Source organism: Halichoeres trimaculatus, unplaced genomic scaffold (genome assembly GCF_033239565.1).
Source record: "Halichoeres trimaculatus isolate MK-OKI-2021-1 unplaced genomic scaffold, fHalTri1.1 fHalTri1_scaffold_23, whole genome shotgun sequence".
Taxonomy (NCBI): domain Eukaryota; kingdom Metazoa; phylum Chordata; class Actinopteri; order Labriformes; family Labridae; genus Halichoeres; species Halichoeres trimaculatus.
Window position 1 is genome coordinate 8,393,774 of NW_027437201.1, and position 19,317 is coordinate 8,413,090.

Sequence of the window (19,317 nt, forward strand, 5' to 3'; positions counted from 1 at the left end):
GCAGTCCTTTGTTAAAAAAATCCAACGCCACTTGCAGTGAGAGGTTTTTATTGTACTGGAGATGAGGGAGGGGAGTAAAACAACCCAAGAAGTAATATTTAAAATTAGAGGAAAACATCCAACCCAATTAGACACCGTCCCCAATGCTCAAAATGCTCGCCCGCAATTCTTTAAAATCCTCTCCACCTACGAATATGCACACACAGTCCTTCGAGTATAATAAAATGAAGTCCTAATTACAAAGCTACCAAGGTTTACAGAGCTATGTTAGGGATCTCTGGTCCCCGTTGTGAGAGATTATAAGAGCAGAATTTAATTAGAGCCTCTGTGAATCTCTGTGTGCTTTGTGAGTGTGTGGTAAGAGACAGCAGAGGAAGACAAAGAAATGTTGTGAGGCTTAAAGGAGCCTCTACAGTTGAGTAATTATGTGTCTTTTTCTCAGGGTGCTGACCTCATGGCAGGATGTGAGGCTTCAAGTGTGACATTAGCTTAGCCCCCATGACAAGAAGAGTTGTGAAACATGTTTCAAACAAGAAGATTAAACCACCAGAAAAACAGAAACAAGTGTAAACAGCAATTAAAAGGACCAGGACAGCGTGAGAGCTTCCTCTATAACAAATGTGAAGTCAGGAGTTGTTGATACAGAGGGATATATTTTAATCTTTTGCTAATTTTGCTCATGATGGATCATCCAAATGAAGGATTAGAGCAGAAAAACAAGAAGTTCTACAGCTGGAAAATATTACACTCTTAAACTACTTAAACAAGAACTATTCTATACAAAATATGGTTAGGGTCAAATTGAGGAGGGTGGTTTTTTATTATTGTTTTTTTTTTCTTTTTTAAGGTTTCAGGCAGTCGTCCTGGTACCCCCATAGTAACTTTACATGATTTTATACTAACAGAAATCCCTCTTTTTGCACATGTGTTAAAAAAAAAACGTATTCCGCCATCCGTCTGAAATGCTTATTTTTAGCTCCTGTCTCTTTAAGACTCTCCATTTCACAACACCTCCCTCCTCTGACCAGCCTTCCCTCTGGACACCTGTTACTGTGGTGTTTAAGGCCCGCAATGTGCCATGAACCAATGAACTACAAGATCCTTTTGTGATGACCTCATCATTTCAACTCTTGAGTAATTTTTGGTGCAGACCGAGTTACAAGAAAAAGCCAAAAAATCAATGGGATCGAAGTCATAATGCTATAAGAAAATAGTCTTTCATTTATGATTTTTAAGTTAAAAACTTATGAGAATTTACCTTTTGGTACAGTTGAAAAATCTGTGCGCTCGAGGGTTCGGTGTCATAGGACAGGTAGCTACAGGCTAAGCTTAACCTATTCATGGCTTAAACAACATACAGGGCCAAATTACGAGAGTAATCAGATGACTGCTTTAAACAAAGAAAGCAGCTCATCTGGAACTTTCACTAAACAGCTGAGGACAAATAGGATTTGCAGAGACATGCAAAGGCTGATATATAAAAGAGAGGAAGAAGTGTGTGTGCTGCTTCTCTGTGCATTTGTTGAAGTGTGTATGTGTGAATTTGTGAAAATGTGGGTGCATCTTTCATACCTTGACTTGTCCAACATACGCATGATCCTGCTCCTCGATGACGGTGAGATTCACTGGCAGTGAAGAATCAAACAGCGGGTCGTTGTCATTCACATCTGTCACCACAACGTTGACCGTCACAGTGGAGGTCTGCACACAGACAGAAACTTGTGTTACTTTTTTCAGTCAGAAAACATCAGAAGATAAATTTACATTCAGTTTGCAGCTTGGCAAAGGTTTACTTCACTTTGTTCTTTTCTATTAGGTCCCTCTTTTAACAGTTTACTTATGTATCTAAATAAAGAGCCAAGTTAGCTGGATAATTAGGTGCAAGCTTGCACAGGATACCATCCTTTTTTGCTTGCACTGTTAACACTTCAGTAGACTTAAAGAAAGTTAACTAAAATTCAACTTCAGACCTGTTTGCTTTCTAATGAAAAGGAAAACAGGAATCTTTAAGGGATGGCAAAGTGGTCAAAGATGTCTGCATGAGCAATAAATTTAAAAGCACCAACATTTTACCAATTCCAAACCTACGTTCCAAACTTTCACCACTGACAACAACTGCTAAATTATTGCTATCCCATTGCATCATATATAGTATGTCTTACTTCTGAAAGGCCTGTGCTAAAGTTTGCTCAGCCTGCCATCACAGTGACCGTGAAATCCATCGACAAAACTCAAAAATATACAGAGCACAGAGAAAGTACAAAGCCATGATGTTAAAGTTAAGGACACACACTGGTTATTTCTTAACATAAACCACTTGTCACCTGTCCTCTGCTGTAGGGATGGGTACCAATATAGGTACTTTTTTAGGGACTGACCAAACTCCGTCTGAGGTATCGAGTATCGAGTACCGAGTCATGTAAAATCAAAAGGTACCATGTTTAGGTACCTAAACATATCGTTGTGACTGTAAGGGAGTGGATAAGTAGGTGATTTTCCATACTGGACATGAACACAGCATTACAAGTTTATATATCAAGAAACAAATACTTAGAATTGAAAAACTTTTAGATTTTATCATTAAAAAACATTAATAATCTTTACTACATCAACACACAAAAAGTACCCAAAATTGGTACCGATGAGTACTGATACCGATTGCCAGGTACCGAGCATAGGTAACATATTGTTTCGAATGTGAAAGGTACCCATCCCTACTCTGCTTTTAAGTTTGGTTTTGAAATCCAAAACTAGGAAGTAACAAATAGAACTGCTGCGGCTTATTGGCTCATGAGGAGGCTTTCCAAGTGGAAGGAAACATGTATAGTGTATAGTAATGATTTAATTTAGTTAGCCTACTTGAATGCAGTTGCAAACCAAATAGGAGTTGGGTTAAAATATAACGCATTAAAAATTCCTCCCTCATACATTTTTTCTTATTTTTTTACCCTTGACTCCCATGCCAGCACCTTACATAAAGCTTCAAGTGAGTTTTTCTTTCATTGGAAACAAATACACTTGATCTGCAGTTGAGATTTTTGCCTCCTTTTTGAGCCATCCCAACTAGGCCAACCGGACTAGTGCCACTAGATCTAGAGGAATGACACTTTATTTTGGACATTTGTAACCATCATAAAATGGGATGTTTCCCAGTGAGCCCTGTAGGCTTCATTTGCCTTGTCCATATACATGAAACAGCTGAGATTTCTTGATACAAATACCCAGTGATAGCCTACGATAAAGATTTGGACATGCACATCCTCCAGCCTTATAAAGCCTCACAGCATAGATGCAGTTTTTGCCAATATCCTGTTTGTGGTACAAGTAGAATAAATGACCTGATAAAATTATAGGAATGGGTTTTCCAATAAACAAGCTGAGAACAACGTTAGGAAGTGTCTTGATCTTGTGTGTCTTCTTTCGTTATTATTTGACATAAAAGGGTAATTTCTTAAGGCAAGCAACACCATAAAAACCCCCGTACTGGACCACATGTGCAGTTGAAATTATAACTCCAAAACACGTTTTCAAATGTACAAAATTTTGTAAATATTTCATATAAACTGATCTATCATCTGCATGGAGTGACACTAAATGTAATCTGGGAAAACTGAGAATACTGACCAATATATTGTGCAAGTAGTTAACAAACAGATAACTTTCTGCCAAAATCTGGGAAGCCTCCCTCTGCATTTACACAGAATTGAGTCATCATGGTGCTTTCAGTCAAATTGACAGGTATATGTTCAAAACACGCCAAAAACTTTCACTGACAAGGCCATGCAACACAATGAAATGAAATTTCAACATCAGGAAATAGCAAGCTATAAACAGGCTGAATTTCACGTGTTGAGCCCAGTATGTGTAAGAGCCTGCAAATATTATCAGAGGCAAGGAGTCCCTTGATACAGCCTGTTTGATATGGGATAATTATTCTGTCAACCTCCATCTGAAGTCTTTGAAAAATAACCTGAGGTTGGAATATATCAATGAGGTTGAAAAGTGACTGATACATTTCAAGGAGTCCTTATCAGGTCCATATACTGTGAAATAGGCTTTGTCTGAAAGCACTTCAACTTTGTATTTATGGCACAATTTACTTTCAGTGGTGTTTGAGTTTCTAGTTCAAACATGTATTCACAAGCATGCTAGAAGCATGGTTATTAAAAGAAACAGTTGGCCATATTCAACTGGTCTCAACTTTTTCTATCTAAGCCCCAAAACAAGTGTTCAACAAAGGGATATTCTGCTGCCCAGTTGTCAGAGTAATTGGCTCACAGAGTGTCAATAACATTAGCAGAGCTAGCACCATCAGCCTACATTCCTACTTGATGTACACTGCTCTGCTTATACAAATAAAGCTAGATTGGATCGGATTATTGCAACAGTCATTAATTAGAACTGCAGCCCCTGCTAGTGGCCGGAGGCTGCGCTACAGCTTTGCTACTGCATATGCCCTGCATTTAGAGGTTTACAATACAGGAAAATACACGTCAAATTGATTAATTATCAAGAAACTATGCACATCACTTGTAGTCCAGCAACACTAACAGACTGACTCAAAATTTCTTGTTGAGTACGCAAAAGAGTAAATTTGTTACAAAAACCTATAATGTTTCAGAGATTACATCATTCCTAATCAATCCCATGGCAGTTTTCTAATGAAAAGACGGCTCATCTAACTTGCTCTATACATCATATATAACTAAAATGATTTGCTAGGAAAGAGTTGAGCGCTCATTTTGAGGAAACACCAAAGGATATCTTTGCATGATGTGGCGTGCAGCAATTATTGTGGCCTCTGATATGAAATTAATCTGGTAATTAAGACAAAACACCCAAAATATTTGGCAACAGAGACTGAAAACACAAAAAGCTTAATTTACCAACGGAAAAATTCAAGCGGGTTTGTCAATTTGTGGAGGGGAATTAATTACAATCCTATTTGTGCAGTAAATTATTCTCACATTTTGAAAACCAACAGTGAAAGCGCAAATATGTTACCAAGTAAGGTCAAAGGAGCAAAAGTAAGAAGCTGGTAGGGGGTCACCAATTTCTCAGTTTGACTTTCATGAGGAAAGAAAAAAGACAGCAAGAAAAAGAGAGACTGATAGAAGATTTGACTTTCAAAAAAGGCAACAGGAGGGAGGTGGAAAATGAGGATGAGCTAACCGATTCACACCACTGGGATGAAAAGAGAAAAAGCAGTGTGCGGGGGTGTGTGTGTGTGGGAGAGTGACAATCGCAGAGGTGACAACAGGCTATTGAGTTTGGCAGGGCATACGATGATGCAAGTAATTTGAGGTTGAGGGCTCACAGTTGACAAAACAGTTCATGTGAATGCCAATATATGTAAAGCAGAATAAGCTGTGATATAATAAAAGGGGAAGCTGTGGAAAACGCTGGCAAACACACACTCAGACAGGCACAAAGAGAGAGACAGAGATGCAGCGAGCTCCATTTTTGCATCAGACGGCTGTGGGCACATCATTTTTCAATCACAGCTCACCTTTGGGTTTATTATTACGCTGAAATCATGGCTACCTGCCAAAGTTCAACTCCTATTATCTTACGTTTCAGCTAAGTATGAAACTTAGTTCTAAGTTATTTTCACGACAAAGTCACAAACATAAAAACTGTCACTGATAATTTTTATAACCCAAACCATCCTTGTGCTAGTTTCTTGTAGCAGAAGGTTGTAAAGTCATATCAGTGAAATCATCCTCTTCTCAGTAGAATGAGCCGCTTTCTTCAGGTAATCCCTGCCCGTCTTGACAACTGCTCATCAGCTACATGTAGAGGGAAATCCGCTGATGTCTGCCAGCTCAAAATGACTACTAAAGACCCAAAATACCACCACTGCTTTTCTTGTTCTCAGATGAAGCAGCTGAAAGACACGCTGGCAGTATTCTACATTTTTTCACATTGCCGAGGAAAATCCTCTGTAGCCTTATTCTGACTAACTTATTTTTTTGTGCCAAACACATCTCTTTCTGGAGGAGTATTACTGAAGACATCATCACCAGTGAGCTGTATTGCCACACGGGGTAAGCTGTTCCTTCATGAATGTACACATAATCTCTCGTTACAAATTCTACATAAAATTGCAGAATTCGTAGGCGGGTACCTGGATTTCTGCACGGGGAATGTTCTGGTTAAGTGGCGTTGATCATTTAAGTAGCAGCAGGATTTGGCGTATGCAGAAAAAAACAGTGAAATTTAATGCGCCCAGAAAACATCCCAGTTTCTTTTTGTGTTCACTTACCTCTCCCAACAGATACCTGCATCAAAGTGGAGCTAACTACATCCTGAGTTTAAAAAATGTAGCTTTAGCAGAGAGTTTATGACAGCCAATCAGAATTTGGATTCCTTTCACCTCAAGCCTCTAATTGTATACAAATCTTAGTTACGTTTTCTCAGAAACTTAAGAGCCCAGCGTGGCTCTAAATCTCTAGCCAGGCTCTTCTCCTCTGTTGGGCCCAAATGGTGGAATGAATTACCTAACTCCATACGATCCACAGAGTCCCTTTCTACTTTTAAGAGATGTCTAAAGACTCATCTGTTCAGGGAACACTTAAGCACTTAAGCTGACCCTTCTCTTTGTCCTCAGGGGTAGAATGAATCAGGGAGGAATTAGACTCAGCTCTTATTGATTTTTCAGCACTATTACTGAATGTTGTTGAAGGTTGAAGTAAATTGTTGCAGCAGTTAATTGGGGTTTGATGGCTAGATTATTCTACATTATCTTAAAAAAAAATAACCTGCACTTAATGGCAGCACCTACAGCCAAATAACTTGTAGCAATGTTGTCACACTAACTAGGTTTTTCTTCTGTCTGAATTCTTGCTTGTGTTGTACATCGCTTTGGACAAAACTGTCTGCTAATTCAAATGACGCCAAACTTGTAAAACAAATGAGTAACATAAATTTACCCAAAATGCAGTGTGATCATTTGGGAAATAGGCTATCCAGACCAACACTGCTTATGTCCCAGGCTATAAACATGTCTATTTCTGTTGTAAACATGGGTGTTAATGGGGTCACCAGGGCTTGTAGAGCCAGTCTCAAGTGGACACAGTAGGAACTGCAGTTTTTAGCATTTTAACAGTGGCTTCATTTTTGAGCATCCAAGGTTTCTGCTTGGTAAATCTCCTCAAAATCTGTTTCTCTGGTTCTTACCCCTGCAGTAAGCCGGGGAGGCATCTACAATTCATGGTGTCACTGAGACTCACCAGGAACAAATGAACAGACGCCCCCCTTGAGGATATACTGAGCCATAAAATGATGGAAGCTATTATGCAGCTGTATCTGGAGGGAGAAAATGTATTTCACTTTTAGCCTGACCACATGGTTACTTCTAAATTTGCAGTGGAATTGGAGTAATGCTGGATTTAAAAAGGAGCCATGGTCCTAAGTTTTTCATAGTCAACAAATGCCAGCTTACCATCATTCCTATAGGTGTACATTATCATTAGTCAATGACCATTTGATACAAAGATTATATTATATATAATATTATTATACAATATATCAACAGTGCAGTTTAGTCCACTTGTCAAAGTCACATTCATTGTACTTGTGTTGGAAACACTCATTAGTGCACTATTTAGCACAGCATGAGTTTGAGCACACATGAAGTCACATGTGTTTCATTTGAGCTTAATAACCACTGACCCTTTCATCAGGCGTTATGCTGCCAGCTCATTAGAATTATCATCTTATGTTTAAATGAAGAGTGATCAAGAAAATCTCACCAGCTCAAACATTAATGGTGATATGAGGATATGACCCTGTTAGCTTCAAATAGCCGCTGAGTCATGTTTTCAAGTCGCTGATTCTTTAGAAGCAGAAACATTAAGAACTTATCTTATACAGGTACTTTAAAACAAGAAAAAAGTCACTGTTGTGCTTTCCATCTTTGTCTCATATTCCTAACCATATCCTTCCCTTTCCTACCTTCCCTTTCCTTTCTTTCCTTTTGTTCACTTCCTTTTCTTTCCTTCCCACCTTTTCTTTCTTGTTTTACTTTTTCCTTTCCATTGCTTATCTTTGTTTCAATCATTCTCTTTTCTCCTCCCTTCCTTTTCTTTCCTTTTCCATTTCCCTTTCTTTCCTTTCCCATACCTCCCTGTTTTTCAATTCCATTCCATTTATTTTTTCCTCTTTCTTTTTCCCCCCTTCCTTGTATTTCATTCTTTCCCTACCTCTCCCTTTACTATGTTTTCTCTCCTTCCTTATCGTTCTCTTTATTTTACTCTCTCTTTTCCAGTCCTTACCCTTCACTTCCTTCCTTCCTTCTCTTGTCCCCAGCTTTATTCTTGTACTTCTCTACCCTTCCCTTTCTTTTTAACTATCTACCTTACCTTTCCCTTTTTATTCTTTCCTCCCTTACCTTCCCCTTTCCTTGCCCTCCTTTACTTACCCTAACTTTCCTTTTTCCTTACCCTTACATTACTATCTTTCTTCCCTCTTTTCCCTCTCCTCCTTCAATTCTATACCTTTCATTTTCTCTACGGACTTAATCAACTTCGTCCGACTGAAACGTGATGTAAAGCAAAGCAGGAAATGCACAGCACTTCCTACTGCTGAGTATTTTCTGCGAAAACTGCTGAGACAAGCTGTGTTCATTTTTATATGAATTCAGTTAACTTTCTCTGGAAATAATAAACCTTTTCATAAAGTTTAAGCTGTCCTCAGAGGAAAACTTAGGCACACAAATTATTTTTTACTATTAGAAAAAAATAAAAGAAAGAAAGAAACAGATGTACCATGACATTTTTTGAATGTGGGAGTAACCTCAATTCGTACACGAGCTGAGTCCCATCTCCATGCAGTGATTAAGTACTGTACAGTCGTCTTGATGGCAACAAACTGTACTGCACCAAAGTTTAACTCCAGTGGAACAATGCTCAGTACCCTTACATTGGAGGTGGTTTACTGCAAAGGCTTGTAGGGTCCTCAATGTGTGGCAGTATGATGGATTCACTGGCCAAATAGCCAATTAGGCACTTTGTAGTCTGACACTCTCTCAACGGGACATTTAATAATGGGGGACAGAGACGGGTGTGTGCGTATGTGCACGCATATGAAGACAACCCAAGGCCTGTAGAGTGATGCTGATTAATGGTCCTGTGTACGGCGACTACACCCCAATCTTCAGCTCTCCTTTTCTATTTCTTCCTTTCCTTGTCTTCCCTTCTTGTCTCTTTGTGGAGCTCAAACTATTCCTCTCATACGCCTACCTCTGCCTCTCTCTTCCTCCTCCCCACAAGTCTCAGCTCCCTTTTTTCCTCTCATACACAATATAATGGAGTGTCAAGCAGAAAAATGTGCAAACTACTTTTAGCCATTTTCTGGCTTAAAGACCTGAGGGGCACAAAGATAATACACTAATTGTCAAGGTCCAGAGTACAATTGAGTGTGTGTGTGTGTGCAGGTCTTTCAGTGTGTATGTGCCAGGATCCTTCATAGAGTTGTGTATGAACACAGTGCAGTAGTTAAGGTAATAAAGGGCCCCTGAATACCTCTCTCATCTCACTCTCTCCATCTTCCACCCACTCAGTCTCTCCTGTCATATTGTGTGTGGGTGTGTGTGAGAGAAGGTCAGAGTATTCAAATCAGCATTTTCTCCTCTCAGAGGGACCTTGAACTTTGCCTTTTGTTTTAATTGACATGTGCAGGAAAGAGGGGGCAGAGAGGAGGAGAAGAAGAAGAAGAGAGTCACACTCTCCTGACAGTGGACTTATAGATGGGTGTTGAAGAAAAGACTAGAAGAGAACAGAGGCGAGGAAGAAACATAGAGGAAGGAGAGTGATAAGGGCAAGGTGGGTCTGTCTGTCGTCCTCATTTGACTTTCATGTGAGAGCGCCTGAAGAGTTGACTTTTTAAAAGGACAGAAAATAAGAACACAAACAAAGAGAATGGAGAAAGTGATTCTGGTGACCTGTGATCAATTAAGTAAGTGAGAAAGGGCATGCATGCTGCTGTTTTCAAAATAGCTCCTGCAATCTGCAGATAAAGTTTCTGTGTGACAAGAAGAGAGCACTTTGTAGCTGTTTAAGTATTCTATTCGCCTTGACAGGACACAACTATTAAAATGTCATGAATTCGCCCTTCTTTGCTGTTTACAAATACAACAATTCCCTTTTCAAACATTACCTGAATGCTCAAACTGAAAGCTCAAAGTCACCACCTGTATGTTAATACCAACTGAAAGTGTAGAGCTTTGTTAAAGGGGCTGTGAGGAGTTTGAAAGTGATCTTGAAAAAGGCTCCTTTCTAGATGCCTGATTGGAAGCCACATTTAAAAATGAGATTATCAGCACCAATATTGCTGGTTAGAGATTATTTCAAATTGCTATTTCTTAGCCTCCAGTTCGGGTCGTCCAGGACCAGATTGATTTACAGCACATCTATGTCTCTATGACAAAGGCTAATTAGCCTTTAGCTCAGGCTGTATCACTTTATAACACAGGGGCTAAGATGTTTGTGATAATGTTCATTCCAACCCACAGTCAGCAGTTATTCTGCAGTGGTCTGTTCAAACTTGAGAGTCTGTCAATAAAATTAAGAGTGAGGTTACGTTAACTCTGCTCGGTAGTTGACTGGCAGGACATAGCTAACCAGGATTTACTGATGTTACACATTACAGACATGTCTTAGAGCACCGGACTGTCAGCTGCGCTGAATATAAACAGCCGCTACACTACTTACTAACTGACAGTGATTACTTGTTGTCACGTTAGCCTACAGATACGTTGATGATGTCGCTAACATATAGCTGGCTTGATGTCGTGTTTCAAACTGCAGCGCTACACAACTGTATTAATAAGTCCCCTACCTCAGCGTGTTGCATCCAGTAAAAAGCTGTCTTGAACAAAGAAAATTTGTTTCGATCCAATCTCCATTTCATTCCAAAACAAACACATGCCTCACTAAAAGTCATTTATGACAGTGTGTGGAGACTCTGAGCCACAAGGTGGCGAGGGTGTACAATCCTCCTGATAGCATCTTCAAAGTAGAATTTGTAGTAGAGCTGTTCTATGTTGTTTGTTGCAAGTCTACAGATGCACATAGTTTGAAATTTTAAAGTTATAAAAAAAACTGATAACTACCTGGATGTGGCAGAAAGAGGAAGCTATTGATTGCTGTCTCTACTTGATTGAGCTCCAAGATGCGCTCCATTACTGACCCACAAGAATAAGAAAAGTTGTCTACAGTATGGAATGCTCAAAAACCATTGAAATATGAACCAGAAGTTTTTGTGGGTGTGTTCTATAGAGTGATGAAACATAACTGGAACTTTTTGAGCCTTTGGATTAGCGGTACTTCTCGAGGAGGAAAAATGAAACATATTGAAAAACACTCCCTGTCTTCAGTACAGCATGGCGGTGTTGTGGTGATGCTCTGGGGCTGCTTTGGCCTTCCTAGAACTGGAAACCTGTACTGTTTGTTTATAGGTGCAATGGATTCAGACATGTATTAAGAAATCCTTCAAGAAAATGTGATGCCATCTGTGAGGAAGCTAAAGATTAAGGATTCTTGGACCTTTCAACATGAAACCTCAAAAACCACCACAGCTTAGCTTTAGGAGAAGTCCTGGAATATCCTAGTGTGGCCATCACAGTCACCTGATTTGATCCCCATAAATTCTGTGGTGGAACTTGAAGGTGGCTGTTGCAGCAAGGAGCAAGAATATAGTTGATTTGGAGGTCATTGCCCATGGGGATGGGGATAAAATTCTTGAGGAATGCTGCCAGAAGGTTGTCATTGCAAAAGGGTGCTCTCCTGAGTACTTGAGATGTGGTCATGAAAGGGTTGAATAATTCAGAGTCCAGCTATTAAAACTGTTCTGGTGTGATTTGTTATTTGGAAACAGCTGAAAGTTGAAAGCTGGGTTAAAAACCCATTAAATGTTGTGAATGTCGCATTACATTGCTATTTGGCAATGCAGCGATACCAGCTGCAGGACCCAAGCTGGCACATCTCTGTAACACAATTTCTCCTTTACTGTGTTATAAGCATCTATTCTAAGAAAACAGTGGCAAGCTCTTAGATAAAATGGCTTCATAGAGGGCTATTTGGATTGAAAAGACTCACTAATTTATGGTAAGGAGAGCCCAGTTGGAGGTGAGGTAGTAATGGGCCTGTATCCTCTGGTGAACTGCTGCAAAGATGCTATTAGACGCTTTCAGATGCTGTCAACCATTTTCATTTTTCATTATTATTGTTTTTATTTATTTACTTATCTGTTTCACCAGGAAATGAAAGACACTTAAATCAAGGAATTTGCTTTCACTGTGCTGGAGCATGCTGTTAGCCGACTAAAATTTAACGTGCCAAAACTTCATCTGACCAGCTGGGAGCAACTGATCAAGCTGTGATTGAGTCATTATTTGACCTGACTTCGAATTAGTTTAAGTATGAGTTAGAATCAGTGTTAAATTGCACTGTGATTAGCTTAAAATGTATTTTTTCTTTTAGATTACCTGGTGTTCTAAAAAAACATGAGTTAACATATCTATCAGTTTCATGAATTTTTTAAAGTATGAGGCTTTTGCAAAGATTGTCGAAACAAAACCTGACATACATCCAAAACCTGACAGAACACAGTTTGGTTATTCTACTCAGACCTTACACTGTTCTTCTCTTTCTTTGGCATCTGCTTCAAATAAGCGTCAGCGATGTTGTGGGTGTAACTGTGTTGTGTATTACTTGTGAGCAATCTTTTTTCAACTGTGGCATCAGTTTCCTATAGAGGAACAGGGACAGTTCATTATAAAAGAACCAGAAAACTACGTCCTGAGAACTGCACCAAATCATAATATTAATGGTTGTGTATTTCAGGGTTAAAAGACTGGTCCATCATTTCATAATATAACGTAATTTTATTTTGGTCATGAAATCCATTTCTGTTAATCATAATTTGTAGGTTTAGTCATCATTTACTAGCTATATAACCTCATAACCTTGGCCTGAAACCAAATTTTTCATTAAGCATAGTCAAATCTGCATTTAGAGTACCAACAGTTAATATAGCTTATTTGAAGTCAAACCTGCTTAACCAAGGTTGGATAAAGAAGACCGATGAATTACACACCTGCAGATGCTGCTGGTGTTTCAGTGTAAAGTGTGACCCTGTTAACTGGTGACTCTTGGCCGTTTTTCACTGCTACCATTAGCTAAAAGTCAGCACTTAGCATGGTCATTCACTCCAAAACACCTGATGTGCTCTAACAGTCAAAACTTGATTGACATTGCCTTTGTTGTATAGTATTGTTTCTAAAAACTGACCACAGAACAACAGTACATTTTTATGTTGTTAACAGGTTGAATTTAGAGTTTAGAAAATGCTAACTCGTCTGAATGAATGGAGCTAAATGCTGCTTCTGCGGTCAAGTTGTGTGCACAGCTTTATGACGACATAGACTGATAATCCCTCTATATGTAATGCATAAGTTACAACACCATTATTTTTCCTCTAAAATTAAATAAACTGAATCCAGTTTACTTAGGACACAGGATGGGTATTTCAGGCAAAACTACAGTTTGATAGAAACTGCTAACTGTTCCCATAACATTTGATTAGTAGACAGAGGAGGATAGAGATTGTTTAATGACTGTGCAAATATGTTGTCGGCTAGTTAAACATGAGTTTTACCTAGACAAGTATGCACACAACCTAATTTTGAATTCTTTTGTAGAAGTTTCTCCCAGAACTCTTTGATGCTACAGTTTTTCTCCTGCTGTTAACCTCACTGTTTTATTGGCGACTGCTATTTGGATTGTTATTAAGTTATTATGGAAGGCATCTCTGTTGTTTGATGGCAGAGAGTGAACTTCTTCACAATGACCTACAGACACTGTCTGGCAGTTTTATCACAAAACAACCAGGGGCTGGTAAAAAGAATGGAAAAATGTGTTTTTAAGATGAGATAACAGTCACATAAACTGTTTTATTTGAATATTGAAAAGCACAATCCTAAATCGCAGATTTTGTCCCCAGGTATTGAGTCTTTTGAATGTTTGAGTTTACATTTCCCGAATATTCTGATACTGAATAACTGTATAGTTCTTTTTGGTAGGAATAAATTAGAATTAGTTATTACGCTTTACTCACTGTAAACTTCCACACTGGCTCTTCTCATCACATCAAATTTTAATAATTTGTAAAGAAACTGAAGGCAAATTCAGCCCCACATTACACAGTGGTTTTCTTTGTTAGTAGAGACTTTTCAAACTGTTAATTGAATTCAGAGTTGCAAGGCTGGAGCCCATTTACATTTTGTTTTTCACATGCAATAACTTGAGTGAACTCAATATTTTGTTGTTTTATTTGAAAATGATGGTTATTTCAAGTTTTTTGTGTGTTTGTGTGTGTGTGTGAGGAGACTGCCGCCAATATTTTCCTCTTCATGTAACCCCACAGTTGTGTTTTTTGGCTTCTAACCGTGAAGGATTCAGTTTCCCGCCCTTCAGCAGCCCATCATTTTATCTCCATTGGGAATGCTAAAGAGCTCAAGTTAACAACCAGTTAATGTCTTTGTTGTGCTTCTTTCTTTCTTACCCCCTCTGGATGTCCGTCTGAAGCTGTGACCACCAGCGTATAATAATCCAGAGACTCCCGGTCCAAAGGCTTGTCCAGAACCAAATAGCCTGAACTGCAGAAAAATAAATACACAAGCAGCCTTGTTAACCCTCGTGGAATGAGCTTAACCCTCCTATCGTCCTCAAATATTACTCACACATTTTACCCTTGGGGTCAATTTGACCCCAGGGATATTTGCCCCCAGAAAATGATTTACAGAAAATAGTTGACCAAGTTTTTTGGTCAAGGAACTTTGTTTATTTGTTGAATACATAAATAACCCCTTGATAATGACACCTTGACCTGTCCTGTAGCGCCACCATCAGGCCAAACTTTCAATCAGAAATAATGTATCTTGAAAAGTTTTTATCCAAATCTTCTCAAATTTACTGAAAACATTAATGACCACAAGAGTATGACCCCTATAGGTTTTGGTGATGATATGACCTTTCCCTGCAGCGCCACCATCAGGTCAAACTTATAGTTTTAGAGTTTGTGTATCTTTCAAATCTTTAATCCAAATCATTTCTGATTGGCGTGCACATTCATGACTCTCAGAGAATGGACCATATTGATTGATGTTGGTAACCCCCCCTTTACTCTCATAAACATTTTTATTTACTTATTTTATCTATTTTTTGTAACATATTTGTGGTCACTATAACGTCTCACTCACCCCTCCTCTTTTGTTATCCGGTCTTGGGACTGGCAGTAGCAGAGTTTGAGCCCATGTCATATCCACACCGCAAAAAATATAAAAATTCAATTATGATTATTGATCTTCAATGGGAGTAGTATAGTCAAGCCAAGTTTTGAGTTGATAAGCGAAAAACCCAGTTTGTTCAAATATGTTTGCCAAAATCGCTAAATTACAATGTTTAGGCCCAAATTGCGAAGTCCGTGTTCGTAAAGCACAAAAATCTTAAGGGACTATTTTTGTAGGGCTGGGCATGCTTATTATACACACCAAATTTTAGGGCTGTGGCTCAAAGTCACCCAAGGGGTCGCAGTTTTAATCCCCTGGGGGCGCGTTCATTTTTGTGCAAGTTGCAAATTGATACATTTTTTCGGGCATGCGAATTTTGGGGCTAGGCGTGCTCACGTTTTTCCAAGCGAAGGGCACGCAATTTGGGGATGTTTTGGCAGAAACAAATAATAAAGAAGAAAAAAGGCGTATAATAATAATCACAAGGGTTTCAATAGGGCTCTCGCCCAACCTGTGGTTGTCGGGCTCGGGCCCTAATGATTTGGACAGAGAGCTGCAAGGCAAGCTTTTATGTTTGCTCCTCCCTTATTTTACATGAACTACCAATGTCCTTGCGGGAATATCCCACCTTCCACAGCGCGGGAAATATCAGTTCTGTGAGTAGTAGGTCACACACACATACATTCATTCCTCCCATTACCCCCCCCCCCCCCTTGACATGTATCAACTCAAAAGAATCAACTCTGCACCTGCAGGTGTGGGAATCTAAGGTCACACATGTGTCACACAGAGACAGACAAGTTTTACACAGCTAAAACAGCTTGGGGTCAAATTGACCCCAGAGGAACACCGATGCGTGCAATATGTGTACAGCAAAATGAAAAAATATCATCATAATAATTTTATGCTAAATCAATAGTTCCCATTAAATTAGGAAAAGTCATGAAATATGAAGCCAAAATAAAAAAGTTAACTGTTATTTTTTTGAAGGATAAACACTGAATGGGGTCAAATTGACCCCAAACATAACAGGAGGGTTAAGAAGCACTACAGTAAAAATGACTGGGATACAAACATCTTAAAAGACAAAAACATCATGCTTGCATCAGTTGTTAAACCAGATCTAATGATTCAGCCTGGTCTTTCTCTTATAAGTTGTGCCTTTTGGTGGCTAAGTCTGACAACACAGGGAAAGTTTAACTTGAAATGCGTATCTCTCTATAAAAACACCACTATGGAAGCATATTTAAACAGTTGGCAAGAGTTGATAACTGCTCCATAAAACCCTTAACGCCCAGAAGTGTATTTTACTGTGATTATGGCTACTTTGGTGGTACAGATGACGCCTCATACCCATTACCTCCTGCACAATGACATTAAGGGACGCTCTCTTGGGTGCTGTAATAGCTCAGTCAGTGATGTCGTTAAAAAAACTCTATAGGTAAGTGTCTTTTCACAAACAGAATAAGAACTCAAAGCCTAAGTAGATCAAGAGAACAACCAGAAATCAAAGTCTGTTAATATAAACAGATTAAATGAAGATTTATATGTATAACAGGCCAAGATGAAATGATTTACTTTGGCAAGCAAAGGTATGAACAACTAGTAAGAAGTTTCTTGGTTCAACTTAACATAAAAACAAGAAGTGAATTTCTGCGTGGTTCCCACAGTCATTAAATCTCAGCTCAAAGTAACTTACAGAAGGCATAGTCTCAAACCAATCTGCCTGAGAAGCAAAAAAAAGATAAAAGTCTGTTCTATAAAGATTTCTGCAGAAGTGAAAATGAGTAAACCACACCAGAAGATCAGCAACTTCAGCTGTCTGCGACTTCTGACCATCAAAACCAGCCAAAATCTTTGATGTTGGCCCTGATTGAAAGCGTTTTTATCACTTTTCAGAGCGAATATTTACATAATGACTGAAGCATTTTTAATTTGGGCTACTCACGTAGTTCAAACACCATCTGAAACTGCATGCTGTCCAAATTCTGAGTGTGTATGTGGGGTTTGGTGTTTGAAGGTGTTTGTTGCATCAGAACATGTTAAGTGGTTCACAGAGAAGAAATAAAAAACTAACTTGTGACTGCACACATATCACACACACTTTTAATTCGTCATATTTTCGTACACACACAAAATCTTCAGATAAGACCGTTACATGCCTGCTCTGCAAACAAAGTTCTGCTAAAACGTGTGCAGAAAACCTACAGAAAAATCTCTTTGTTCCGACAGAAACTAATTCAAATGTATGAAAATTTATTCCAAAGTTAATGGGGGAAATTCTCTTCAGAGCTCATCTCCTGTATCCCGGTCTGACACCGGTCCACTTAATTATATATCAAAGTATTCTGTATCTTTGGTACATTAGTGTTTGCACCATCACTGCCATCCGCATTGCAAAATGAGAAATAGCAAGCCTGTCCTGTTGTGTTTGACATGTATTTTTGAAGTATCTAAGTGAGTCTAATTCTGCACGGAAGCCATGCAAGATCACTCTATCATGTGCTAAGAACGGCAGAGCTTTATTTTTTGCTCCCACAGTGGAAAAAGGGAGATTGGCTATTACTGTTGGTGCAGGATCCGCCACAAAACCATCACATTCTGTAAGTACACCAACAGCTCCTTCATAAATTTTCCCCTTCAGTTATGTAAATTCATCTGCATAAGTTCTTTCACTGAGTCATTGTCTTTCCTGCTTTTAAATGTTCAACTTTCTTGCTCTTCTTCACTGTCTTTCCTTGCTTTCTGACGTTTTGTCCCTCATTTTCTACTGTATCCCTTCCTTTCTTTCTTATCCTTTCTTCTGCCTTCTCTCCATTAGTCTTTCACCATTCTTCCCATTGTTTTTTTCCCCTCCTTCTGCCCTCCCTGTAGAATTGAAGATAAGATCTTTCCTCAGCATAAGCAATGCATTTTTAATGAGCAATAAATGAATAAATACAACAAAAGCTCTCACAGGCTGTGAGTGTCTATGGTAAGTGTGTGCTGTGGGAGAGTGGGGGTGTGTTTATGTGAAGTCCTTGTTGGACACTGAATGATATAATTTAGACTGGTCTTAAAGCACAAACAGAAAAAAGACACATTTTCAGATTTCCCACACAAATATAAAAACAGTGCAATGTTTTTTTACCCTGCAAATGTTAACATCTCAAAGCCAAATGATAATATGATAACAACTGTGTGTCTGTGAGCACTTACTCAAGTTCAAAATGTCCATCTGGGTCTCCGCTGTCTATTTTGTAAGTGATGGGGTCCTTCTCCCGATCCACTGCCTTAAAGTTTTTTGAAGACAGACACATAAACAAAATCAAAACAAAATTATGAGCATGTCTGTAACATTGTGATAAGTTAATAAATAAAATACATTTAAAAAATCATTTGATTTAAAAAAAAAAAAACACTCGTTATTCATATGGAAATCTTGAATACTATGGTTGTATTTTACAGTGTGTCAAAATCCGTTAGGCCATGAAGTTGTGATGTTTGCCAAAAACATTCACTAAAATTAATTTATGAACAGCTGGTGATGTGTGGAGATAAGACTTAAACATGGCTAAATGCTCTGGATAAAAGTCTGATCAAGTTGACTTGCTAGTTTGACAATAACAGAATTCCTGTTGAAACTGTTAATTTACAGTTCTGAAAAAAAATCCAAATATCTAGCTTAAAATGCTTTGATTTTAACAGTTGGACTAGTTAGCTAACATTAAAGCATGATGCCTTGTAAATGTAGCTAAAGAAAGTGCATCAAATTGAAACATTCAGCCTAATGTGATTTAAAGGGTCTAATTATCAAGCTACCATTTACACAGGTAACAACTTGTAATCTTAGCTAGCTTGAAATCTTGGTTAGCTTAAAATAGTAAATTATTTTAAAAGTTAACCAAATGTTTTATATCAAACGGCTGATCCAGTAGGCTATAATTAGATGGTAATGGGTTAATTTTGTACCATCTCAATATGAATCTTTTACAGTTGAACTGGTTAACTATCAGTAATTGTTAGCTACTGATAGCTAAGCTGAC

At 38.6% G+C, this 19,317-nt stretch overlaps 1 protein-coding gene across 1 annotated transcript in view; it reads right to left on the reverse strand.

Moving 5' to 3' along the window:
• The window catches only part of pcdh15b (protocadherin-related 15b), a 281,925-nt gene that overhangs the window by 123,265 nt on the left and 139,343 nt on the right, over positions 1 to 19,317 (reverse strand). The window contains exons 18-20 of the mRNA XM_074662917.1: positions 18,491 to 18,564; positions 14,566 to 14,659; positions 1,573 to 1,701 (exon numbers count right to left, since the gene is read on the reverse strand). Coding sequence (XP_074519018.1) covers positions 1,573 to 1,701; positions 14,566 to 14,659; positions 18,491 to 18,564 — 297 coding nt within the window. The remainder of the gene's footprint in view (positions 1 to 1,572; positions 1,702 to 14,565; positions 14,660 to 18,490; positions 18,565 to 19,317) is intronic.